This window comes from Penicillium taxi (genome assembly GCF_028828555.1).
Source record: "Penicillium taxi strain IBT 34144 chromosome Unknown utg000004l_segment0_segment0, whole genome shotgun sequence".
NCBI classification, from domain to species: Eukaryota; Fungi; Ascomycota; class Eurotiomycetes; order Eurotiales; family Aspergillaceae; genus Penicillium; species Penicillium taxi.
The window spans coordinates 1,145,058-1,171,046 of record NW_026643206.1 but is presented as its reverse complement, the minus strand read 5'-3'; the positions used below and the strand labels follow the sequence as shown (position 1 = coordinate 1,171,046).

Here is a 25,989-nt window from a genome sequence, read left to right as displayed (position 1 = left end):
AACCAAAACCCCCAAACCCCGGAAAAAATATCACCAAAAATTCCCCAATCAGCTGATCGTCATTTCTTCAAACTCGACATTGGGATGGATGATATAGTGAATCTTATCTTGCTCACTCGGTTCATCTTGCATGATATGCGGTGTGATCCGCAGCAAGACGCTCTCCTTAACCATGCGCTTCAACACTTTCTGCACAAGACTGCGCTCACGCTCCATATCTTCTTCGCTGTTAAGCTCGCCCTCGATCTGCTCCAGGTACCAGACGATCAAATCCTCGTGCTCAACGCCTTCGCCCTCGTTCGCTTCGTCCTCTCGGATACGACGCACGAGAAGGTTTAGGATCGTCGCGTACTTGTCATACGTGATCTTGGTCTTTTGGGGCTTAGCCTTGGGCTGTGCCTGCGTCACTTCTGCGTCGCCGTCATCGTGCATCGGACTGTCGCCCTCGCGATCCCGATCCCCATCAGCCATCTCATGGTCCTCGTCATCGTACGCATGTGCATGAGGTGCAGGGAGGTCATCGTCAATTTCAACATCGTCCTTTTCGACAGTGACGATGCTCAGGCGGAGGAGATCGTACGCTTCGATCACGAAACCTGGAACGACTTCTTCGACACAGTTGGCCTTGGCAACGGCCTCGGACAACCGGATTAAAGACTCAAGCTGACGCACCGTGATGCGGTACGATGAGCGGCCGATGCCACCCTGAGAATCGTTGGCGCGGAGCTCCTTGTATTTCTCGACGAGGAGAGCTTTGGCCTCATCTGTGAAGACGGGACGGAATGTTCGCGCGAACTGGATATAGCGCTGTAGCTGCTCAGTAGTGAGCTCGGGCTTGACGGCCTCGTCACGGTTCATGTGCACGTTGACGATGTGCTCGGCCAGGTTGCGATCTACCTGCTCTTTCGGGTCGTCGCGGACAACGAAGAACACGTCAAATCGACTCATGATGGGCGCGCTGAAGTTGAGATTTTGTCGCAGAGTGACCTTGGGGTTGTAGCGACCACCGATGGGATTGGCGGCGGCAAGGATGGATGCGCGGGCGTTGAGGGTTGTGTGGATACCGGCCTTTGCGATGGAAATGGTCTGCTGTTCCATAGCTTCGTGAATGGCGACCTGGTCACTGATGTCCATCTTGTCGAACTCGTCAATAGCACAAATTCCACCACCGTTCTGTACTCATATCAGTAAATCGATTCATGTGGTTTAGCTAGATTTAAACTCACCGCGAGCATGAGGGCACCGGCTTCAATGGTGAACTCGCCAGTCTCAGCATCCTTGACAACTGAAGCGGTCAAACCAGCAGCAGATGATGCTTTACCACTAGTATAGACTGCGCGGGGGTGCATAGAGCAAATGTACCTAGCGTTTTGTAAGTAAATGATTTGTTGCGTTGGGTCTTAGGATCGATCTTACTTCAAGAACTGACTCTTACTGGTGGATGGATCACCAACAATACAAATGTTGATGTCACCACGCAACTTCAGGGCTTCCTGCGATGTAGTCTTGCTGACACCACCGATCAATTGCAACAACAAGCCCTTCTTGATCTGACGATGACCCCAGATCATGGGGGCAATTGAGTCAACCAATCGCGAATAGATGTAATCCGAATGTACCAGTTGTTTCAAGTCCTGTACCTCGGCAGACGTCATACTTTGCAAGAAAGCCTCCTGTGCCTTGTCGTCATTCATATCAGGGTCTTGGTGTTGGTTCAGAGAAGCCAGGATATTGTTAGATTGACCACTGAGCTGCTGCTCTGGCTTTTGGCCAGGGGTGGTAGTATCCGGTGTGACCATGCAAGCGAGGAAGGCCAAGCGGTAGGTCAGATCACGAACACCAAGGGCCTTCAGGCCTGACACTCCACTGCCACCAGCTTCATTGCCACGGAATGAACCGTTATCACGAACTGCCTCGGGGCGCACACCCGGAAGTCCTAGCTGGCTCACATCGGGAACGACAATCAAGGTACCGGTGAAAATACAGCGCTCTCCGGCCTTGGCACGATCGACCATCTCACCTCGCAGAATAATATCCATCGTGCGCGGCATACTACCAGTAGGTATCTCATGGGAAGATTCTTGAAGCTTGACCTTCTGCCAGTCGACAAAGGTACTCTTTCCAATATCTAGGCGCCAGCCACTTCGGTTACCACATACATCCACTGGGCACTCGGTAGGTTCAGTGTATTTGAAAGTCTGCTCCACATTCGGGACGACGTTTCTGCAGCCCTCACAGATGAAGGTTCCCAGCGACAACTCCGGCCGGATCTCACTGGTTCTTGTGACCGTTCCCGAAACCGACAACAACTTTCCAATCTGGGATGTGCGCAACTGTCGAAGTCTGGAAACCAATGGCAAATTGTAGAATGCGAGAGCGAACAGCTTGTCTGTCTGTTGATGCCGAGTCTTCTGGCGGATCTCTCGCTCGATATCAGGGTTATCGTTCGCATTCGCGTATGCCGATGCGACGGATGCACTGGATTGCGTGGAGGCAGATGAGGCCAAGCGATGTGAAACAAAGTATTCAGGCTCGTACTTGGCAACCAGGTTGTGAAGAGCCTTGGTTAGGAAGGGGAGGAATCGGTAGTATTGACTGGCAATAGCGTCTGCCAGAATGGGGTTCTCCAGCGAAGTGAGGTGGGTGAAGTCCACATAGAGAGTGGAGAGTTCGAATTTTTTCATGCCCTTGATCTGTGCAATATAATACTTGTCACTCAGAACCTCACCAGATGATATAGGTACGGATGACGAAGCCTCCTCAATAAATGTCTCGAGTAGGTCTTGGAACGCCTGCTGGACTTTGACCCCGGCCTCATCGACCACGGGCGGGGGAGGTAGGGCATATCTATTCGGTCGGCTGACACCTGAAGAACTGGCCCCGACTACTTGATCATCGGGGAATGCATTCATATCACTCATTGGGCCATTGCTTTCAGAGCGTCGTGAGCTTGGGAGATGATCAGACCGCAGGTTATCACGGCCATCCATCCCAGAGCCCAACTCAGACTGAAGAACAGCATCAAAAAGGGAAGACATGATAGAGCAGGCGGCCAAGTAGTGGACCGCAGTAAATCAATCAAGCTCTGAGTCTTTTAACGAAAGGAGGAAGAATGGTGGGTGGGGGTAGGGTTACTGATAGAGAGAGTCTGAGATTAACAGGGGGCGCATCTTTTTTTCTCCGACACGCGTATTCTTCCACGCGTTGTCTCGCGTCAGTCTCGACACACGCGTTAAGTGCTTTCGTGACTAAGTGAATGACTAAGCACCGAAGGATCAATTGAAAAAAAACCCACGGGGCCGCTTGATCCGAAATAGGAAATAGGTCGGTTCGGGAGAAAGGAGATTCGCTGCCGAAACAAACGCCTTTCCGCTTAACGCTAACGGCCCAGTAAACAGATTGCTTACGACTCGGCGACTTTTTTCTCAAATGCCGACTCAAAAAGAGGCAACGGGATGACACAGCTCCACTTTAACTTAAGGATGGGCCACTTCGGGTAATAATACTACTCAATTAGCTGACTTCCCAGAGTTAAGAAACCGAAAACCTTAGGAAACATGGTTATCAAATCCCGACGCCTTACATCTTCTTGTCTGATCTTCGCCCTAGATTAATCTAGTCAGCCCTTTCATTACCATTTCCCCCTTTTGGATACTGGAGAACCCGTTACATCCATCTCCGTCCCTGAATGATTGACTTCGGCACAGGCGATGGTTGCTCTCCCACCCCGAATCATTGATCGGAGGAATTTTGGGATTTCTCGGAACATGCTGCTATAGTGGCCGTTATCAATACTACATTCAACACTGTTATCTCCTTACTGTGAGATGTCTGAGAGCGAGCGACGACTGAGGGATTCCACCACTGATTCAGACATGCCTGTAGAGTCGTCTGGATCGGAAGCCCCGGGTACGTTGATCGATCTTCCCACTCTCTGCTCATGGACTCATATAATGCAATTAAAGGACCTTCCAACGACAGCGTTCAGCCGATCAGTAGATCGAGAAGACGGCGACGGCCTGCCAACTCAGACAAGGAAGCCAGAAAACAATCCTTTTATTTTGTCGACTCAAACTCATCTTCCAAAGAAAAGCGCGCTCATGTCATGCGCCACCATGTTCAAGAAAAGAAAAAGCAGCAAAAAACATCGCATAAATCAATACCTGCCGACCAAATTCCAGAATCAGTGTCCCACTTAGGAAGGGACGGATATGACGAGGACGACAGGAAAGAAGCGGTACTGCTCTTGACCAGCGCACCAGAACCAGTGCCTGGAGCCTCAGCCGGCCAGGACTCTTTATCTTCGGTATGAAAGACATAAAATTTGCGATCACAATCTCCTCTGTCTCTTTCTGCTCTCGTCAAATACGATCTACATGAGGATCACCAAGATCTAACTTTCTGTCGCTAGCAACCGATCCGATTTGCAATGATAAAACCTTATTCACAACAAAATATGAAACTACCACTTGATTCGCCGATGACAGTGCTAGATCAATCTCGAAATGACCCATTCTCCAGCCTACCTATGGCCCAAGATCCAGAAAATCTGGAGTTGATGAGCTGCTGGAACAACTTAACTTACTGGTCTGGAGAGAATACGTACGTTAAAGACGCTCTTTTCAAAACGGCCATGGCACACCCAATTTCGTTCCAGGCAACCATCCTAACCTACTGTGCCCGTTGGAAGGCCCGACATGATGGTTTATCAGATAGCAAGCAAGTTCGGCGACATGTCCACCAAGCACAACGAAACATTCAAGATGCCATAGCAGGCTCTCTCCATGTGCCAGAGGATGCGCTGGCCATGGCTATGACCGGGATGGCCCTCCAAGAAGAAAGATTCGGGAGTGTAGATATAAGTCAATCCTACTTAAGTCAGGCAATGCAGATCATGCGCCCGCGACCGGGCAGCAATCCGCCGGTAGAGTCGTTCGTGCAATACGTGGGATACATGTTGCCATCGCAACCTATGGTGGCCAAAGTATCCGATCAAAAGAGACTGGTCACATTTCTGCGGAGAGCGGAAGATCTGACGCAAGAGCACAGCTCCCCAGCTTATCTGTTAAAGTCGCCCCAACGAACCCAAATCTTCCAATTGGGAAGTCCCCTTTTCCCTTTACTCTCCAGTGGGCCACGACCATCGCAGATCCCGCAGGAATCACGAGTATACGTTGTTCGTGGTTCTCAAGACCAGGAAGTCATCCGGACAGCCTCATTGATCCTGGTCACTCTGGGACTATTGGATCTTCAAGACTCGATCGAGAAGACCAATCGGTTCTTAGGCTACTTGAATGGTATTGTGGCGCAGCAACAGCTCGACCGATACCCGGCGTGCGAAACTTTAATGTGGCTGTTACTTGAACAACGCTGTGACAGCGATTTACGAAACCCAGAACGACCTTGGATCGCCGGGGAGTTCCTGCAAACATTGAAGCAGCTACAGAGTGACCTACTGTTCCAATTTAATGAGATATTGATGGATTTTCTAACCTTACGCCCTCGTATTCGAGGGCTTGGTACATTTGAGGAGAAACTTGAGCAATATCAAGCCCGGCAAAACAACAAATGAATTATTATCTATTATTTATTATCTATCATCTATCATCTAACAAGTTGACGTTGTTCCCGATTCATCGATCTCCACTTATTTCCGAGGAAACGTGGCATTGCCGAAAGCGACATCTTACGGAAACAGATGTAATAGTCATAAAAGGGCGCGAGATAGCGAGGACCATAGAAAAGTGCAGATCGAAACCTTCACCCCGGGGTTCGATCCCAAAGCTCAACTGGTCAGTGGTTCATCAGAAAATGTATGACATGTTGATTCCAGGAGAAGAGGGGCTAGTGGAGTCGGAGTACGGCGGACCGGAGACATGTTCTCCTAAGTCACTATCCACCGACAAATCTGCCCAAAAGTACTTGAGGGTACTTGAGTATACTTGAAGGTACTTTTTCCGATAAACTTCCCCATACATTGATTGGATCGATAGACATGACGCTATAAATACATCACCGAGATCGATCTTCTTAAACAGAAATTATATTATCAAATCATATTATCTTATTTCTATTGGCATGCTAGTACTGCCAGTACCTATACTACCTGGATTGTTCTACTAATACTAACTCTACTAAATAATACCAGTAGTAAACAACTGATCTGCAAACGACCGTAAAATTGGAATAGAATTAATTTTAAAATTTAATAGCGTTAGGGCTAGTTTTATCTAGCGTCTTACTACTGGCCAATGCCAAAGCGTGGCAGCTCCTGGCGATCCGATCGCATGTTTGACCCTAGTCCAATTAGTAACGTAGTGTATTTACGTACAGAGTTGAGAATAGAGAACTCCTAGACCATTCTTGTTCTACTCCGTACTGTGTAGTTCTCCTGTCACATACTTCATACTTCTTGTTGCATACTCCCTACTCCATACCTTTCAAGTGGAACTCAGATTCCTTTAAATTGCCTTGATTTAAAATAATCCTCCCTTGCCGTAAGCCACCAACCTGCAAAGCTCAATTTGAGATGTGGCTGATATTGTGGCGAGTAAGCAAGCAATTGTTAGTCAAAACAACCGAGATCTAACCGGACCGTTTCATAAATTACCAATTTATTACGGACCCCTAGTTATATATGAAAATGACAAAATGACCAAATGAGAACTTTCAACTTGTCCATCTTCATATCCAAATTTACGCTGTTCTTGAAGAGGGAATGATTCTTAAGCTTTCCAATAATAAGAGCTTATTTCGCAATGTTATCACTAACTTTAAGAAGCTTATGACCAGCCATTGAAAGCGCTCATCACTCTTTAGGGTGCTGACTTTGGATGAATTACTCTTATACTTCTCTGGTCGATGAATGATTGGGCAGCCTTTTAAAAACACCAACATATGAAGGCTAGAATAAATTGCTAGTATAAGGAGAGATAAAATATGCAATGATTCCATCTTTTTTTGCAAAAGTCAAGAGAATTTTGATTATAAGATTTGATATGAAGTTATCATATGGTAATCTCTAGGTGCCTTCAGCACGCGACTATGTGGATTTTTCGAGTTGTGAAATCTATTGGAAAGCTAATAAATCAGTTACATAGCCGTTTTTAGAGATATCAAGGCCCATATCATTGTATTTTAGGTTATAAATTCAGAGTAAAAGTAGCTGTTTAGCAGAGAGGATGGCCGTTGGCAGGACACTGAAACCATCGGTTATGATAGCCTCAATCATAGTGATAGACTCTTGATTTGTGTTCTTCCTAGAGATGGTTTTCTTATATGGCTCTTGTGTAATAACCGATTGGTATTTTCTAACCTCAATTTGGAAACCATCGTCCATATGATAGACATCTGAGTGATCCTTTATGTATAGGCGTCGGGTCCGCGTTAGCGCGGGTTCGTAATAAATTACCAATTTATGAAACGGACCGGTTCGATAGTTAGAGTATAGTACGGAGTTCTCCGACTGAATTGGCGGAAGGTATTTATTTCCCTCTACATGCTCAGTAGTATTAATTGAAAGGAAGCAAAATCCTGCTCCCCTCATCGAGTCATCGATCCATTAGTTTGATCAGCATAAACATCTTGGTTCGTTACATTGGATATCTGAACTGATTGTTTACTGGTCAATGCTAAGATAGTGGAGAGCAACAGGGGGTCAGGGAAAGCTCCATGAGCCCCTATAATTCGGATTTGGAAAATGAGTGAAAATCAGAGTGGTAAAAAATAGGGAAAAAAAAAAAAAAAAAAAAAAAAAGACGTGAATTACGTAGGAACAGATTAATCGTTAAACATTGCCCCTCCGCCCTTTTTGGACTGTGAAAGCTAAGCATTTTCTCTCCTGACCCGATTAGCTTCTTCCCTCTTCTTTTCCCCCAACAACACGACACCGGATTGTGTCGACCCTATATTCACCCCAACCTCCTGTGCGCTCTAAGCACTTGGATTACTATCAAGTTTTCCACCATGGAGCACTCTGTTGGTGTTTTGCACCAGCTGGTTGCCCGTGCCACTACATCTGTATGTTTCATTCCCTCCGATTAACATGGCCATCTGCTAATGCTCAGTAGGAGGATGTCACACAGACATCTAGCTCGGCTTCGGCCTTGGTGAGCACTCTGATTCCAGCCTTGATCATTTTCTTCGTTATGGTCGGCTTGTTCGTTATCCTGCGTCGCAGCGAACGCAGGATGTATATGCCGCGTACCTATATCGGCTATCTTAAACCATGGCAACGCACCCCCGATTCTCCCACTGGCTTGACCGACTGGATCATCTCCATGTACAAGCTTCCAGATACCTATGTCTTGCAGCATCACTCCATGGACGCCTACCTCCTGCTTCGCTTCCTGAAGCTGGCTGCGCTAATCATGCTTGTCGGTTGCTTCATCACATGGCCAGTACTCTTCCCAGTCAATGCGACTGCTCATGGCGGGGAAAGCCAACTGGATCTCCTGAGTATCGCCAATATCGATGCGAAGAAGGATGCCGGTCGCTACTTTGCGCATTGCTTCATCGCATGGATATTCGTTAGTATGTATTTCGTGAGGTCAGAAGCGAATTGCACTAGCTTTATACTAATCGGGCGATCTCTCTGCAGGCTTCATCTTCGTCATGATTACTCGTGAGCACATCTACTACATTAACCTGCGCCAGGCCTACTTCTTCTCCCCCGCCTACGCGAACCGTATCTCGTCGCGCACCGTTCTCTTCACCGCTGTTACCGATGACTACCTCAACAAGGACAAGTTGCGCGCCATGTGGGGAATTGACAAGGTCAAGAACGTCTGGCTCGCCACTGATACCAAGGAATTAGAGGAGAAAGTGAAGGATCGTGATAGCGCCGCCATTAAGCTTGAGGGAGCTACAACCAAGCTTATTATGCTCGCCAACAAGAATCGCCTCAAGGCTCTGAAGAAGCAGAAGAAGGCCGGCGGTGATGGTGATTTGACCGAAGAAGAGCCTATAGGCGAATTCGACGACGAGTCCGGCTCCGTTGCCGCTCGTTGGGTCGAGGCCAAGGATCGCCCTACTCATCGTCTCAAGTTCCTCATTGGCGAAAAGGTCGACACCATCAACTGGGCTCGCTCGGAGATTGAGCGCCTGAGTCCTGAAATTGAAGAATTGCAGGCCAAGCACCGTGCAGGTGAAACCAAGCTCGTCTCTTCTGTGTTTGTTGAGTTCTATAAGCAGGCTGATGCGCAAAGCGCTTTCCAGTCCGTGGCTCACAACCTACCCTTGCACATGTCTCCTCGTTATATCGGCCTGGACCCTACCCAAATTATCTGGAGTAACCTCCGCATCAAGTGGTGGGAGCGCATAATTCGCTACAGCAGCACCATGGCTTTCATCGTTGCAATGATCATTTTCTGGGCTATTCCCACTGCCGTTGTTGGTTCTATTTCCAACATCAACTTCTTGGTCTCAGTGGCTCCTTTCCTGGGCTTTATCAACTCTATCCCCAGCGTGATCAAGGGTGTTATCACCGGTCTTCTGCCCACCGTCTTGATGTCTGTCCTAATCTCTCTGGTTCCCGTGATTATGCGAGCGATGGCCAAGTTGGGCGGCGCCCCCTCTTTGGCATCCATTGAACTCACCACCCAGAACTGGTTCTTCGCTTTCCAGATCGTTCAGGTCTTTTTGGTGCTCACCCTGGCTTCTGCCGCTACCAGTGTCGTCGGTTCGATCATCAAGGATCCCAGCTCTGCTGCAAATCTGCTTGCCAGCAAGATTCCCCGTGCCTCCAACTTCTACATCTCTTACATCATTTTGCAAGGCTTGTCTTTCAGTTCTGGTGCCCTCGTCCAGATCGCTGGTCTGATTGTTGGCAAGATCTTGGGTAAATTCCTTGACAAGACGCCCCGCAAGATGTACAAGCGCTGGTCAAGCCTGGCTGGTCTCGGTTGGGGTACTGTGTACCCTATGTTCACCATGCTGACTGCTATCGGTACGTTTCATTCTCATGAACATATGTGGTCATGACCTTCTAACTCTTCTATTCACAGGCATTATCTACTCCTGCATTGCTCCTCTGGTCATGGGCTTCGCTACAATTGGTCTGTATCTCTTCTACTTCGCCTACCGCTACAATTTGCTGTATGTGTCCAATGCCACTATCGATACTCAGGGCAAGACATACACTCGTGCTTTGCAGCATCTCACTATTGGCTGCTACATCCTGGTTGTTTGCCTGATTGGTCTGTTTGCCATCGGCAGTGGCTCTAGCCGGATTGCTGTCGGTCCTCTCATTCTGATGATCATCTACTTGGTCTTCCTCGCCTTGTACCACATTTCTCTGAACACCGCCATGGATCCGCTCATCCAATACCTGCCCAAGAACCTCGAGGCTGAGGAGGAGGGTCTCCTTTCTGCTGAAGACAAGAAAGTCGACTCCATTGATGTGGAGCGGAATGACAGTCTCATCGGCCCCAGCACTTCCGCTGCAGGCGAGCAAAATGTTGACAGCTTTGGTAACGTTGACACGGCTGAGAAGGGTCTGACCACTTCCGACTCTGCCGCGCAACCCAAGGAGGCAAACTTTTTTATGCGATGGTTCCGTCCTGACATCTATGCCAGCTATTACCACTTCCGCAACCTGGTCCCCAGCCCGCTGGAGGTCCCTCAGTACTCGGAGGTAGTTGAGCGTGATGCTTACTGTCACCCTGCTGTTAACTCCCAGCCCCCTCTTCTCTGGATCCCCCGTGATCCTCTTGGCATCAGCAAGCAGGAGGTTGCGCACACTTCCCGTGTCATTCCCATTTCCGACGAGGATGCCTGGATTGACGAGAATGCCAAGCTCTCCTGGAATATCGACGAAGGCCAGCCCCCGATCTACGAGGAGAAGATTGCCTACTAAGCAAATTAGGCACTGGAATAAATTGACGCCTCATCATCTCTTCCGCCGGTTGAGCAGATGGAGTCGTAAACACTGCTTTATATCCCGGATTTAAACTCCGATCTATTTGATACCCAATTCCCCATTCTCGACCATGGTCGTTTGGGACTACCGATCCAGGTAAAATTTGTTTTTTTTTTTTGTGTTTGAGGTGTTGTGTCACTTCTTTTTTTCATTTAGGGGGAGAACTGGATTTCTCAGACTTCTCCATGTCTTTACTTTTCTTAATCCTGTGACCTCAATCTTTTATGCATCATGTCAATGCTTGATTTCTTGAACGCTGTCATGAGACTACACCCATCCAGGCCTCATCAAGTCATATATGCATACGACAGACGTATTATACTTTTTTCTTATCTATTTTATCCATTCATTTTTATCTCCTTGCGTTCAATTTATCTGTTGTGTCACACTCTCTACTCCACAGCTACAAACTAGACTAGGTACTACGTGGATTCAAATCATTCGAATTGGTGGTTGCAAGCTCGCTCTGGTTCTCGAGGTCAGAACCATAGTACATATTCACCTCTGGCCTTACAGTATCATTTAACTCACAAAATTAGACAGACGCTACAAGAATTCTGGAACCTTAGTACGATCTACCTAGCTGTAATCTGCTAGGTGAACGTTTGCTCCTCCAACATTGGAAGAGATTCATTTACCCTGGTCATTACAGTATCAGGACTGTACATCAGTTCCAGTCAAGCCAGGAACCACCTTCTTCTAGATGTTTTGCTCTTCTTGTTAATCTCTCGCAATTACTCCTGCATAACCTTGAAAGGGTTCGAGGTTATACCTGATAGGGTTTCTGACGCAGGTGCCGCAGGTTGAAAGCATCATATGACCTAGAGGACCTCTCCAGATCGACCACTCCATCATCTTCTCTCCACCGGGAGTCGGCACCATCTCGCATCACTGGGTTATTACCCCATTCACTCCAGTATCCCCTTGAGCAGCACCTAATGCAACACTGGAGGGTAGGGAACCTTGAAATCTGCCGTAGTATTAGCCCAGAAACCCACATTGCTATACGAAAGAGAAACCAGCGCTTAGAGTCTTCAGATTACGTAGTTGGGATTGTAATACCTAGAAGATGGTGCAATGCAGTTGAGTAGGTTGTCAAGTTTTAGAAATCGATCATTCACTTCCCTATTACACCTCACCCAGGCATACGAGTCAAGAGCATATAACTAATTAGGTACTTAGTCTCCCCATGACAACAGGGCATGGGCCCATCGGACTCTCATAACCACGGGAAGATTGAAAGCAAAAGGAAATCCAAACACTAGGGAGTCTTAAGAAAATTTGCGGAGTATGGGTTGAATTATTCTAGAACATTAGACCTTGAAAGGCACTGGGGAGTACAATTCCACTTACCCTTTAAATCCTAGGCACCTTGATTGAAGCAAATGAGTCCGAGATCTAGAAACTCACATTTTATATGAAACTTGGAAGTGGACCCCCTATCTATGCTTTTGTATCTCCTACGGATCCACGGGTGTCAACAAAAAAACATTTACCTATATAATTCGATTGATCTGACTGTGTAACACAGATCATGCAGTATACTAATTAATAACATAAATTCAAATAAAACCCCATCCCGATGTCTCCATCCACATGGATCTGCAAAATTATCACTCCCTTGATATTTAATTTGGAATATGGAGCAAATACACGCCCAGGTGGATCATACTACCTGTAACCTCCAGTATTAGATACCAATGTTGGCCGTCGTATGGTATGGAATAATGGCACATTGCATGAATTAAAAGAAGCCACCTTTATTGAGGCGGCAATTTCCAGAATCTCCACCTCGGAGAACCGGGATGCTTGCCCTAAATGACCAATATGGTTAGAGTTTCGGGAAGAACCCTGTCGTAAAGTGCACTACAGGCCCGAAGGACAGTAGTTTAGGTGTGTAATAAATATTGTATTTCTTATGTAGTATTAAATACACGTTTTGGTAGGTAATATTCCTCTTTTCCTTAGCTCTTACCATACAACTGCTCTGGTAGTTCAGTGGTAGAATTCTAGCCTTCCAAGCTAGAGGCCGGGGTTCGATTCCCCGTCAGTGCATTTTTTTTTGTTCCCGTCGCATTTTATCTAGTCGTCTCATACTCCATATAGGAGTACTCCGTAGTCTAACCATCTCAATGATTATGGTTGTTAATTTTTAGTATACTTTGTATTTTGTAGATTCAAAATCTTCTGTCACTTTACTATGAGATTGCCTCTCTTTTCCCTCTACTTTCTATGTCTGGAACCTTCCAGAATTCTCAAACAATCACATGTCTGCCGCCTCGCCTTGAGATAGACACGGCACAAGATCCCTGCCCTGCATCGTCCGTATGTCATGTCCACAGCAATGAAAGCGTAGTTTAACACTCTAAACAAGAGTACGAAGTTCAATCAAGCAACTTTGGAAGTCTGGCTCCACCTTTCGGCGACCATGTTTAATTCGGGGACCACAATTCGGCGACCATTTTTAATTCTAGTTGTTTGTATTGGTATTATGTATTTGTTTTAAATACCGTGTTATTTTCGGAATTGGCGGCAAGTGGACTTGAGATATATCAAAAGTACGAATTTAGTTACCTGACGTGCCTAAGAGGGTCTACAACTAGTCATGTCGGGCAGTAGTAGGAATGAATCAAAAATTAGTCCATCAAATTCTGTTTAGCTAGCGAGCAGTTTGTGAAATAATTTCAAATCTCATTGCTAAATGTCAATATTACGAGTGCTCTCACCCCGAAACCCTTTATCTACATTGAAATTTTCGGTTGTTATTCAAACTTTGCAAGCTACGCAGCCGAGTCTTCAGATCTTCAGAAGCGCGATCCCTACGCCTGCATACTGAGTGTTGAACAAACGGAGCCTCGACCATGATCGGCAAAGTATTACGAAACACTAAAATTCCGAAATGCTTAGACCGAAGTCCCCTGTCTTATAATCTTTCCGGGTTTTCGGTCAAGGGTTCCAATCCAATAAACACTTTGTCTAGGTGATAGCTGAGAAAGCAGAGAAGGAAGAAGATAATAAAGTAGATAGATCATTGGACAAATAGCCAAATAGATGATCCCTAAGTTTCTACCCATGTAGTTTACGTCGCATATCTTTAATATGCCTAGGTACCTAGGTATACTCTACGGGAATGACCCCCTCTTACGGACTTGAAAACTCATCCCGGAATAATGAGGCAACCCCCAGTTTCAGCAGAGATGAAAACGCAGATCACCCCTCTAGATCATGGTGACTTCGTGGAACTTTGGTTACAGAAAAGAACGTTCTTTGTATAGTTCTACAAGCCCGAAACAAACCAGACCAGATGCAGATGTTTGTCCGCAACCTTAGAAGTCTAGACAGACACCTTCAAACACAAAACGCCTAGACAAGGCCTAAAGTCGAGACGAGACAGAACGGCCGTCAAGCGTATACCCACGTTGTTCGACAAATTCAATTTTAGGCTCTGACAATTGGGTATTCATTCTATTCCCCACAATCTTCGACCTAAAGCGCAGATTTTTTGAGTATGAGTCTATGCGTGTGATCCTGGATTCCCCGGCAATATGAAATGGAGCGCGAGCAAATCAGGGGTTGTTTCTGGGTACGACAACGCATCGATGACATGCCGTAGTCTTAAGCCGCGGATACATTTTCGGATATAGCTTTCTTTACGGTAATCGACCCCCGTTCTTACATATCAAATAGAGCTTGGCGGGCACGATGAGGCCAATGAACAGGATCAGGATCGATTGGTTTCTTTTTCTAAAGTGATTATAAGGTTAGTGGGTTCGATTTTCGATTTCCAAGGTTGCCGCGCCCGTTCGACGTTGCATTTGAGCCTGTGGCATTGATAACACTTGATGTATTTTTAGGACAAGGATTGGAAAAGGACAACCTTGGAAGACTTCCAAGGTTTGTTTTTACTGTCGGATGATGAATACTGATCAAATAACGGACAAACATACAAGTGAAAAAAAGACAATTTAACCAACGCCAATGCCTAGCGCCATTCCAAATAAATCAGTCGCTAATGAATGCAAATGGTGGAGAATGTAAGATGGATATATGGCTGTAGATGATAGTAATGCTGCACATGCAATGAGATGGTTGCAAGGTCTTGCTTGAAAGCCAAGGGTTTGGCCAAGTCCAGAAAGGCCAAAATTAAGATAGAAGTGAGAGTGGTGGGTAATAAGATCATTTGCTTTGGAACTCAGAAGAGCCCCTCGCAAAAGGTCAGTAACTTGGTCCGAATCAGCCTAGATTTCCGCGGTATTTTCCATAGCTTGACTCGTTTGGTGACTGGCATGTGCATGGTACAGGCGGGAAGACTTTTTTGGAAGGATGGGCTTCAACATGATAAATCGCAGATAGATGAGTTTATACTCGAATTCTTGATGATCGAAATGCAGATAGGTCGAGAGACTCGGCTGATATAGAGGATCCATCGTCGACTTCAATGGCACCACTACCCGTGACTGATGGCTTGCTGGTAATGGCGGCTAATTTAGCGAGGGGTACTGTAGTCGGCTCCAGAGGTGGTTTCACATTCTCTTGTTCAGTTTCCTTCTCCTTTTGCTCTTTGGCTTGTTCCTCCTGCTTCTTCTTCTCTTCCAAAAGACGAGTAACCTCGTTGTGGGTCACCTCAAGCAGCATCTTGAACTTTTCTTCCACACCATCGAGCTCAGTACCACAGTCTCCAGATCGAAGGACCTGGAAAGCGGCCGTTTCACAGAGTCCATGCGCTAGCTCCAGCTGTTTGTCTGCGTAGTCAAAGGTTGAATCCTTTCGCATTCCCATAGACCCTGATATACCGACAAGACTAGCACCGTTGCGGGTGCTGCGAACTGTTGATAGGATAGACAATGGAGATTCCTCAGATTCTGTTTGTCTGTTGGTGTAGTTCGCAGTTCGACTCAGCAGACTTGAGCGCAAGTTTGCACGGGGCATCAGCGACATCCTGCCGCGGCGAATATTGTTCCGAGCAATGCCGATATCCTTCACCATTTCCTGTAGCGTCTTTTGTGTATGGCCATCGTATTCGATAATGACATTGTGGCGGGTGCTGACAAAAGCATAGGGTTCAGTGGGATCATTTGAGGACTCGTCCGGACCGCGCTTGCGTCTAGCCTGCTGATTGGAAGCCGACGCATCCCTAGAGCCTTCAGTTGCGATGGTGGTATTCTCAGTGGCAGTCTTCTCGGTACTGGGGGTGACCGTAGTAGGTTCCGGGTTGGGAGTTTTGCGCTGGGCGATCGGGACCACATCGGTGTGAATTGAGCGTACGGAGCTGTTCTTTCGACGACGAGGTTTGTTTGTAGCGTGTTGACGGTAGGCTTGAGTATATTCCTCGTGTCTTCTAGCAGTATGCGCAGCAAGCTCAGAGATACGGGTCACCCATAAGGGTAGATTTGTTTGGAGGTGAGTAAATGCCCCGAGAGCATCTACGGAAGTCGCCGCCATATCAACACAAGACGCCTTAGACCAATGATAAGAATCCCCAAGAGTTTAGGGATGTGCAAGAGAGGTGGGAATGGTGTGTTGGATATATGCGACAAGAATACCGAAGAGCATTCAATATCAAATGGGGGATTGAGATAGTTTGCTGAGTTCGTTTCGTCGTGGGGCTCGGCAAGATGGAAACGGGGGAACGGAATTTCAGATAGTGCTATCTAACCAGCATTTGTGGGGGAGTGGCAAGTCTTTTCTATAGTGAGGGGAAGCCAAGTTAAAATACCTGCGGGTTGAGTGACAAGAGACGGTAAAGATCAGAAAAGACTGAATGGGGGGTAATAAGAGAAAACATGTAGGATCGAGGAAGTAGGCCAAGGCTAGGAAAGGTACAGTATTGTCACAATACAGTAAGGACTTTTGTGGTATTGAATTGTCCTTGAAAACAAAACTACGGGAAACAATACAAAAAAGAACAAAAAAAAAACGAAAAAAAAAAAACAAGGATATTAATAAGAGATAAACATCAACTAGTAACCCAAATTTACATCTAATTATTGGTCTAATGATAACTGTTTCGCAAGGAGCGGTGAGAAATGATATCTTTTTGGGCTTCATGCAGCCGTTGACACTGACAGTCAACGGGCCGAAGCGAGGGGATCTAGACATCATGTCTTACTACATGTCTTAACCAAAGGATTTGCTATTTACCTCGAATATCCACTCCGTACTTCAAGCCTTGAAAGTAAATAGTATAACGTCATGGGAATAGCTTTACTACTAAAGCACGAATCATCCAATGCGGCAGGAGCATGACACGTAACGGCCGACTAGCCCCAACAAACTAGTTACTCCGAGCGTATTGTATAAGTTGAAGCGGGAACGGACAGTACTTTTGTCGAGTATTTAGTACTTAGACAAGGATGTAGTTCCTGGACTATAGTGATTATACTAGCTTAATATCATGATCTACCTTCAATTGGTTGTACAAAGCATGCAATGGTTTCCATGGTTTCCATGGTTTCCATTTCATGTTTCCATGTTTCCACGGCTAATACAATGCTACTGTTGAAACATGAAGCATGAAAGTTACGAGCTTGAATGTCCGAGCTTCTTTTGATTCAGACCAGCGCCACTTCCCCAAATAGGATTAGTCAGATAATCCTTAATCCACGTTTGTTGTCTTTCATTGGGTTAATTTGTCAATTCTACACTTTTCTTCCCCTCAACTACTCTGCACTTGCTGGGCTGGTATTTAGGTAGAAGTCTAGAGCTTCTCTTCGTGTTCCACTATTCCGACTAAGACACCAGTGCAATAGTGCCCCGCCGCTGCGCCATCAATAAACTGATGTGCTATGGATCTACCCTGAACCCCTCCAGGGCATCCACCTTCGACGAAGAGACATCTGCTACTAATGAAAGTGTGGATACACAGTTGTCCCATCTGTTATCTATCCGCCCTGAGGTATCCACCTCGAGCTTTGTGGAGCAGCAACAGCAAGCTGCTAACCCTCTGGACCTTCCTCCACGCCTTCGACTAATTGGATATGGAACTTGTGGGAAGGTATTTTCCCGCGATGATTCCACCATTGTCCTAAAGGCCGCGCTTGTACAGTCTGATCAGCTATGGAACGATTACATCATGGGCACTGCAGTCTGCGAGGCCTTCGACCGCCATCCAAAGATTAGCGTCCATGTCCCAAGACCACATTACTTCATCGACAGCACAAAATCTGGCGAGGAGGAAAATATCTGGTGGGCAAATAACGATAGCCACTTTCCAAAGGCTGTTGATATTCCTAGCGACGTGCTTAGTATTGAGAAAATACCCCCGCTGCCGCATGTGATTCGGAATAAACTCATCGAAAAGTACTGCCCCACCAAAGTCCTCCCAGCCGCCAGAGAGGCGCCGGGAAATAAGGATTGCCTAGTTCGCTTGTATATGGGAAAGCGTCGTGACCCCACTCGTCGCCCATCGCGCTTCTTCAGCTTACGGAATTTCAACATGTGCCTAGATCAAATGGAAGATCTCAAGCTGGAAGTTGGCATCTTCGCCGCTTGTATGGGTCATGCTCTCGCTATCATGCACTGGGATGCTAAAATTGATGCCGATGACGTCGAGTTTGTCCTGGGTTGCGCCCCAGTAAACACCTATGACAGTAGCACTATTCCCAATTACCTATCAGGTCAACGACTAGCGGAAATAACATCTTACGGGACTCGTAAGTCTACTTTCAGGGAATTTAATGGAGCTCAGGACGCAACTGCAGCTCGGAACTTGACTAAAAGCCATGTCAATATGTGGCTGCTAGATTTTAACAGATGTCATTCAATTACCATGAACCAAGAAGGTGTTCAAAAATCCGTGGATGCGTTCTTCCGCAACGACCCTTACTTTCCACGCCCCGTTATGAAACAATCTTCCGACCAAGAGGCTTGGCTAATATTTCGTGACTGTTACCTGGAAACCAGCAAAGGCTGCCTCGAAGATATGGAGACTAAGATCCAAGAACTTCCTGGGAACTTCATCAAAGGAGTAGTCGCTGAACAGCAGCGGCGATGTGAGATAAAGGTAGCCTGGCTCACCAATGCAGAAGAACACAATAGCCTCCCGCCTGTGTGATTTATTGGCATTATTGGCACCGGCTCCAGTGTGTTCCGAGATGAAGACCATCATGGGGTCATATTAAAAGCAAAATGCTTGCGGATCATCTTAGGAAGGAACAATCAAGATAATCATTGCGTGACTCATTCCAAAGTAGAATACCAATTATATTATCATTAGGCGCAGTCTGGAGACTAAGAAATTTTTCAAATAATGTATCCCGGACATCCATCTCGCTCACTTATATCTTTCAACTTCTGTACTGAGTTGTCGAATTGAAGATCAAATATCAATATTTAATGCCAAATTTCGAGACCGATTGTAAACGAGGATAAGTACCCAGGTAAGCTCCAGAAGGAATTACTTCAAGTAATAAATATTATGAAATAAAGATAGATCTTTTCTCTGTTCATGAGAGGATCATGAGGAAACAACCTTGAACCCCACCAGCAAACTCCGACATAACTTCGCAACCAAAACTAAACAACAGCCAAGACAAGCCACAGCAGAAAACAGAAACACACTGGCCCTATAGCCATTTGAGCTGATCTAACAGGGATTCAAAATGACCTCAAGTCTATAAACCCTCGCTCCATACCGCAGTCCAGTTATTGACGGCTTGCAGAGCATGTTGGCCAGCCTGATGAGCAGCCTCTATTTGAGTATAGAGATCACCTAAAGCGTCGATCTGCTTCCTGAACTCAGTAAGGCGACACTCGAGTTCACGTGCGTGAGCAACATGTATGGCCATATGGCAAGCAGCTTCCACGCTATCCTCTGGGAGTTCAGGAATGGGAGAGTTTGAATAATTGGGACTGACGGGATGCCCTTGAGGAGAATGACCAGATCCTGTGTCGAGATTGTTACTGTGACACAACTTGGCAGTATTTGGGAAACTGGAGATTGATTCAGTCTCAGTAGCAGGTGCTGCGGAGTAGAGTATCTTCGACTTTGAGACTTTTTGCGCTTATAAACACGCTTACTCCTGGGGACATTGGACATGTGTTCACTTTTATCATCAGTGCCATGGGTAGATGATGGAGATGACAAACTAGATGCAAAGAGTTCCTTCTTATGGTTAACTGGAGCATTTGAGAGGTTCAAAAATAAAAATGCAAAATTTGGGATTGAGTGGATACAAAGTAGAAAAATAACAGGTGAAAGTGGTTCCTACCGGTGACTCAACTGACTTCCTGACTTCCTTCTCCGCCTTACGTGCGCGAGTCTTAGGTGTCTTTGAGATATTCATCACAGGTCTAGAGTTGCCAATATCACGATGGGTGCATCGCTTCTTCTTCTCACGGCACTCCTGACAGGCGCGTGCCGGGCGTCCAGTCTCCGCACAACCCGTCTTGGAAACTGTTCAGCATGGGGATTAGTATCTAACCTCAAATATTGGAAATGAAGGAAATTTACCCTTCATCTTCTGTTCTGTTCTTGGTGGAGCATAATACCCCCGTTGGAATTCTTGGGAAAGGTTCCAGCCTTGGAAATGTCGAGATATTAAATAAGAGGAATCTGGACAAGAAGAGAACAGTCAGATATATAGGCACATTGGAAGCGAGGAACCATGAAGTAAAAGTGGGAGATGATGCATAATGAAGCTTAGGTATATCCGGTTTATGGCAATCAGAGATAGTGCTTCCTAGGCAGAAATAATGACTCTAACATTGGAAATTTATGTAATGGTCCGAAAGATTTGACAGTTTTACTACAAATGGTATAACAAATACTAAGGAACGAACTGCATGCGGAACTACCTTCAGTAAGCTAAGAGCTGCAGCATATATCTGTAAAGGGAGCGTTTGCATTTATATTGTATCAAGTTTTAGTATCTGGTATCACGGATTAAGTTCAGTTTCTTCCCAATGATTTTGTGGCTGACCATCCTCGTCAACACTCTTTACAAGATTCCATCTGATCCTTCGGAAATTATCATAGTCTGATATGTCAAGGCGCTCAACCTCTTCAGGTATAATAAGTACGACCCGAAAGTTTGATCGTGCACCAACGTCGTGGAGGTCAGTTATCCTATGACCCTTTTCCACAAATTTATCACTAGGGGAATCTGATCTGGGCAATCCAGGATGTGGGCGTATAAAGGAACCTTTGACATAGTCAGTAAAAGCAATAGATTTGATGCAAGTGGGAGTAAATTCTTTGTGTCAGTACAAGAATTGTGGGAGATTTGTAAGGGGGAGATGGTATGGCATGAAACGCATAGAAAAAAAAACATACCTCGCATTAAAGGTGAGTGCTTTGCAAAATATTTCGTCACAGCCCTGTCCCATGTCCATTTATTCAATAAATCCAAATCCTCAATGTCAGGCTTCACTCTCAGTTGAGGGCCAATTATATCTCTAGCTGACTTTTCCTTCTCATTTTCTTCTCCAACTGGATCACCGATAGCATATGCCAGGCCTTGGACTCGCCACTGTGTCATCATGTCTTTGAGCCAGAATAGAGCCTCAACTGAATGCCCTGATGTCTCGATCTGGGCCAACTTCTCCATCCGGATATCTGTTGAGAACGATAAAAGATCACTTTCATAAACAGGCGGATTATCTCCATCCTCCTGTTCCTCAAAATCCTTTCGTCCATTTGGGTGGATATCAAGCTCTGGGAAGAAACCCCGGCAACTGCAAATGCGTGCACGAGGAATGGGTTGACCCGCGGAGTTACGGTCGATGGTTGCAAGAGTGAATTCATAGATACTCGACTGGTCGATATTGAGGTCAAGCTCGTCGCGCCATGGGGGGCGGATACCTCCTGGCTTCTGTGGGAGTACCATTTTCGAGCCGGATGAGAATGAGGTGAAGGGCGCTGTAAAGAGTCTTTGGAGCTGAGAAGAAGAGCTGGCCACACGTACAGGGCAGGAAACAGCTAGGAGAGGAGTAAAGAGTGTAGTTAAGATAAAGCGAGGCTGCATGTGTTCTCCGGATCGCGGTCCTTGGCGAACTTGGCGGGGTATAGGCCTATCGGAGGTGCGCTGTAAAGCGGAAAGATCTTCAGATAGTAGAGTAATCAAGTCACTTTATTTCCATCCGCCAGTATATAGACAGGATCAGCTATATTTATACTTATAGCTATCAACATGGCGTGGAAAGATGACCAAGCTAAAAGTGGTGTGAGAAGCTTAAGGCTTAGTCTATGGTGTGACGAATAGGTAGAGGGCCCGTGCTTCTGTTCCGCTCCCGCGGAGTTGTGCCACGCTATATTCTTGTCAGCAAAAGTTATGAGTTGCAAAAGACTATTCTATATCAACAGACCTCATGACAGACTCAGTCGAAAAGTCATTGTGTGATTGTGACCGGTGACTGTCGGGATATCCGCCTTTCCTCGAGCATTCCTATAGATAGAACTGCCAGAGCATGAGACTTGCAATGAGGCCATGCGTAAGACAGATCATGCTCACCGGGCGATCCAGATCCCGGGAACTACCCACACAGAGAGCTATTCTCTTTAAGCCCCATAATTTGCATTTGTTTGGTAGTCAACATCACCTGTGACCCCATACACTCACTTGGATTATGAGGCTTGCTTAAGTTGCCTGGAATCCAAATCCCATTCGCCGGGAACGCATCCAGACCCGGGTTGAACCGTGCTTTGGTCTCCATTGGAAATTTGACAGCAATAGAGAGAAAATGGGTTCTCCGCCCCGGGATTCTCTCGTTCCTTTAGTCGATTCTTCCCTCTTACGTTGAGGGATCGAGTTGAGGTGACATGCAAGTTGCACTGTTTGGCTTAGTTGATTGATAATGAGTCATCGCTATTTACTGTTGTGCTGTGAGATGAATTTATTAAATGGATTAGTATATATCAGTTGGAAAGATGAGTATGTCAGATGTTGTCCTATCGAGAACGAATAATGCAGATTTCTCGGTGAACAGCAATGCCCGATAGATAAATATGCGTTGAATGAATCCCCGCCGACACTATCCACGATATGCGAGTAATTGACGAAAAACTGGCAACTGACGTTGTGGAGGGATTATGTGATCGACTTAAAGCCCAGACAGCCGAGGACCGAATACTGGTGAAACATTTAGGTCGATATCTTGAATTCAAAAAAAGACGTAGGAAAACCGTCAGCACATTCCGGGCATAGCGACTTTGGAATTCTGAGCCGATAAGCAAAGGTTCTATACTAAACTCATCAAGTTTAGTACAAACCTACACCTTAACTCATCGGAACTCGCCCAGACAGCTACCGTTGAGTGCTACGCTTTCAGGTTTGTGGGCGTATTTAATGACATCTACAGCTGGGATCGAAAATGGAAAGTTTACCAGGAAACCCCGACTGATGGTGCGCATCCATTTTCGGCTATCTATACCCTGGCTCAAGATATGGGGCTCCCTTACCTGACCTGCAAGCGCCTGCTGTATCCATACTGTCGAGAACTTGAGGTGATGCTTCAAAGATCTGGCGAGGAGATGGGAGATGCTAGTGACAGTACCTTACGTTCAGATACAGAAATCTACATCAAAGTACCTTGTGAGTGGAATTGAAATATGGAGAAAATGAACACCGCGTTATCGTTAATTTTTTTGAACCAAAAGGGTTACAATTTCATGTCCGCATGATTAAAAACATAATTTTTCACTCAATCGTGGAACCGCTCCGCTTGATTAGGTTGCTCAGATTCTTGTTGTTGTTGTTGTTGTTGCTGCTGCTGCTGCTGCTGCTCCTGCTGCCGTTGCGCATTGATGCCCGTCGCTCCGTAGAAGGAGATGAAGCCCATTCCCAAGAATGCAGATACGCAAGAGAATACTAGGGCCACAATACCCCTTGCAGTGAAGCCGGCCGGAAGCCAGGGTAGTTGCTTGTTTTGACCCGTGAGGTCGAGGTAGTCCGCGGTGTTTCCGGCTGCATTGCCCTCAGTCTGGACGCCAGCTGCTTTGCATACATCATAGTGATCCTGAGGAATGGTGAGACGCTTCTGGATTTCCAGAGGCGCTTCAATAATTGTCAATCCGAGACCTTGCTGCAGATGCCAATCAATGTGGCAGTGGAAGAACCACACACCAGGGTTGTCGGCGACAAAGCGAATCACGAAGTAACCCATAGGTGGGATCACTACAGTATCACGCCGGGGTGGGTAAGCTGGGAACGCGGTGTGATTGTTTGCATCATACGTGACTCCATCGTCGTCATCGGCGTAGTCGTAGAAGTGCTCTCCGTATGCAGGGAATCGGTCAATGACTTGGAAGACATGGCCGTGCATATGGAATGGGTGGGAACCACCATCGTTGTTATTGACGATGATTTCCACGACCTGATTGTGACCGAGAACGTAAGGATGCGTATATTCACCGTAGACTGTTGCATTATCGGCAAGGTCACCAGATGACATGACTGTGTAGAGAGTGGGAACCTTGGGCTTGGTGTAGGAGATGTCGTTGAAAAATGCGTAGCCTGCACCGTCGTTCAGGACCTGCATACTGACAGTCACCTCAATGGTCAGATCTGGCTCAGGCAACAGAGCCATGTGGTCATAGGGCACCAGTGTCGCATCGTCGTAAGGATCAAGATCAGAGGCAACGTCGACGGTAATGCTGGCCGAAGGAAAATCAGCCTTGGAGTTGTATTCCAGCCAATTAGTCAGATTTAATTGGAGATTATCTGGTATTGTATCCATAAGGACCGAGTCGGCTATAGTCACAATTGGGTAGTTTTTGGAAGTGGAGTTCTTCATCGTCACGAGGACTGAATATCGCTGCGCGATAGCGATGTAAAGAATACTGGCCTCGGTAGGCTCCGTGTACACACCATCAATCTCAACGATCGTGAAGTTGTGATCTTCGATATAGAAGTATTGAGCCACAAATGCACCGACATTGATCAAGCGCAGTAGATACGTCTTACCAGCCTCGACAGAGACCTTAGTGTTAAGAGTATCGTTGAACAAGAAGGACTGAGGCACAGGCTCTGCACCTGTGGGATTGTCAAGATTGATGAATGTTGGGGCGATATCCTCGGCCAACTCATGGTACCAGTCGGTCATGGTGAAGGTGTACTGTTCATCATACATATCATCGAAGTAAGCGTCTTTGTCGTGCACGATCAAAGCTTGACGGTAGCCATCTGGGTAGCAATTGTCGGTGTGGCAATGGTACCAATAAGTGCCATTTTGGTTGACAGTGAAGTTATAAGTCATGGAAGCTCCTGGCACGACTGGACACTGAACCACCATGGATGGTCCATCCATGTTGTTTGTGCTATTTTGGTACATACCATGCCAGTGGATGGATGTGGACTTGTCTCCGAGACCATTGTACATGTTTACAATCAATCGGTCACCTTTGTCCACCTCGACCACGGGCAAGGGCCACTGGCCGTTGATACCAACGATTTTTCGATCAGCCAAGCCATCAGGGTTGGCAGTCACCCAAGTAACATTCCAATCATATGTGACTGTCTTGGCTTGAACGATCTGAAAAGAAAGTAGCAGCGCTACTAAACAAGATAGTAGGCCTCCCACTGAGTTCGCCATGTCCGGGAGTGAGAATGGTCACGGATCAATATCAAGAAGGGATGGGAGAAGGAGAAGAGTGAGAACCTCACAGCATAATAAAAGCCAATGACTAACGGAATCGGGGGGCGTAGCACCCAATGATAAGATTATCAATCTTTCGTGAATAGGACGATAGACTTCGGTAGATCCAACGGAATAGGGTGGAGCCATTGTCTTGAAAAAAAGGAAAGAAAGAAAAAAAAAAAAAAAAAAAAAAACTCAAGATACAGAGTGCTCAGGCCCTTGTCCGAGGACGGACTTGCATACCGGTAAACGAGGACCCGGGGTGGTCAGGCGGAAATAGACCCCAATGAGTATTCGGAAAGTCTTGCCCCTTATCTAATTTTTTTTTCTTTCTAATGTTTGATACTTAGGGAAGGCCCGTATATCTTACTCTATACTGGAGGAGATTGTGATTCATAATTGGCTGAGAGTAATATAATCTACGAAGGTAGAGTGAAAATCAGTTAGGTGAGCCCTGGATCGTATCTTCAACTTTTATTTATTTTATTTTTTTTCCC

The 25,989-nt window shown here is 46.3% G+C and overlaps 10 protein-coding genes across 10 annotated transcripts; 5 read left to right on the top strand and 5 right to left on the bottom strand.

Moving 5' to 3' along the window:
• Window positions 1-48: 48 nt before the first annotated feature.
• N7495_005353 (MCM DNA helicase complex subunit MCM6) lies at window positions 49-3,038 on the bottom strand (the record flags this gene model as incomplete). The annotated part of the gene is made up of 3 exons (XM_057208004.1): window positions 49-1,173; window positions 1,227-1,362; window positions 1,417-3,038. The coding sequence occupies 3 exons, from the start codon at window positions 3,036-3,038 to the stop codon at window positions 49-51; spliced, it is 2,883 nt and encodes a 960-aa protein (XP_057061778.1).
• A 789-nt stretch (window positions 3,039-3,827) lies between these two features.
• On the top strand, window positions 3,828-5,572 carry N7495_005352 (uncharacterized protein; the record flags this gene model as incomplete). Its single annotated transcript, XM_057208003.1, has 3 exons — window positions 3,828-3,909; window positions 3,966-4,306; window positions 4,412-5,572. The coding sequence occupies 3 exons, from the start codon at window positions 3,828-3,830 to the stop codon at window positions 5,570-5,572; spliced, it is 1,584 nt and encodes a 527-aa protein (XP_057061777.1).
• Window positions 5,573-7,965: 2,393 nt separating this feature from the next.
• On the top strand, window positions 7,966-10,855 carry N7495_005351 (uncharacterized protein; the record flags this gene model as incomplete). The annotated part of the gene is made up of 4 exons (XM_057208002.1): window positions 7,966-8,019; window positions 8,070-8,532; window positions 8,600-9,946; window positions 10,005-10,855. 4 exons carry the CDS (start codon window positions 7,966-7,968, stop codon window positions 10,853-10,855), a joined length of 2,715 nt encoding a protein of 904 aa, XP_057061776.1.
• A 4,422-nt stretch (window positions 10,856-15,277) lies between these two features.
• Window positions 15,278-16,360, bottom strand: N7495_005350 (uncharacterized protein; the record flags this gene model as incomplete). The annotated part of the gene is made up of 1 exon (XM_057208001.1): window positions 15,278-16,360. The coding sequence occupies one exon, from the start codon at window positions 16,358-16,360 to the stop codon at window positions 15,278-15,280; it is 1,083 nt and encodes a 360-aa protein (XP_057061775.1).
• A 1,336-nt stretch (window positions 16,361-17,696) lies between these two features.
• On the top strand, window positions 17,697-18,971 carry N7495_005349 (zinc finger protein; the record flags this gene model as incomplete). The annotated part of the gene is made up of 1 exon (XM_057208000.1): window positions 17,697-18,971. One exon carries the CDS (start codon window positions 17,697-17,699, stop codon window positions 18,969-18,971), a length of 1,275 nt encoding a protein of 424 aa, XP_057061774.1.
• A 559-nt stretch (window positions 18,972-19,530) lies between these two features.
• N7495_005348 (uncharacterized protein) lies at window positions 19,531-20,376 on the bottom strand (the record flags this gene model as incomplete). The annotated part of the gene is made up of 3 exons (XM_057207999.1): window positions 19,531-19,902; window positions 20,128-20,312; window positions 20,370-20,376. The coding sequence occupies 3 exons, from the start codon at window positions 20,374-20,376 to the stop codon at window positions 19,531-19,533; spliced, it is 564 nt and encodes a 187-aa protein (XP_057061773.1).
• Window positions 20,377-20,794: 418 nt separating this feature from the next.
• Window positions 20,795-21,744, bottom strand: N7495_005347 (uncharacterized protein; the record flags this gene model as incomplete). The annotated part of the gene is made up of 2 exons (XM_057207998.1): window positions 20,795-21,060; window positions 21,192-21,744. 2 exons carry the CDS (start codon window positions 21,742-21,744, stop codon window positions 20,795-20,797), a joined length of 819 nt encoding a protein of 272 aa, XP_057061772.1.
• Window positions 21,745-22,501: 757 nt separating this feature from the next.
• N7495_005346 (uncharacterized protein) lies at window positions 22,502-22,856 on the top strand (the record flags this gene model as incomplete). The annotated part of the gene is made up of 2 exons (XM_057207997.1): window positions 22,502-22,633; window positions 22,767-22,856. Coding segments are annotated over 2 exons (222 nt in total), but the record flags the coding sequence as incomplete, so codon positions are not given.
• A 43-nt stretch (window positions 22,857-22,899) lies between these two features.
• N7495_005345 (uncharacterized protein) lies at window positions 22,900-23,447 on the top strand (the record flags this gene model as incomplete). The annotated part of the gene is made up of 2 exons (XM_057207996.1): window positions 22,900-23,029; window positions 23,080-23,447. Coding segments are annotated over 2 exons (498 nt in total), but the record flags the coding sequence as incomplete, so codon positions are not given.
• A 110-nt stretch (window positions 23,448-23,557) lies between these two features.
• On the bottom strand, window positions 23,558-25,447 carry fetC (putative ferrooxidoreductase Fet3; the record flags this gene model as incomplete). Its single annotated transcript, XM_057207995.1, has 1 exon — window positions 23,558-25,447. The coding sequence occupies one exon, from the start codon at window positions 25,445-25,447 to the stop codon at window positions 23,558-23,560; it is 1,890 nt and encodes a 629-aa protein (XP_057061769.1).
• Between the last annotated feature and the right edge of the window lie 542 nt (window positions 25,448-25,989).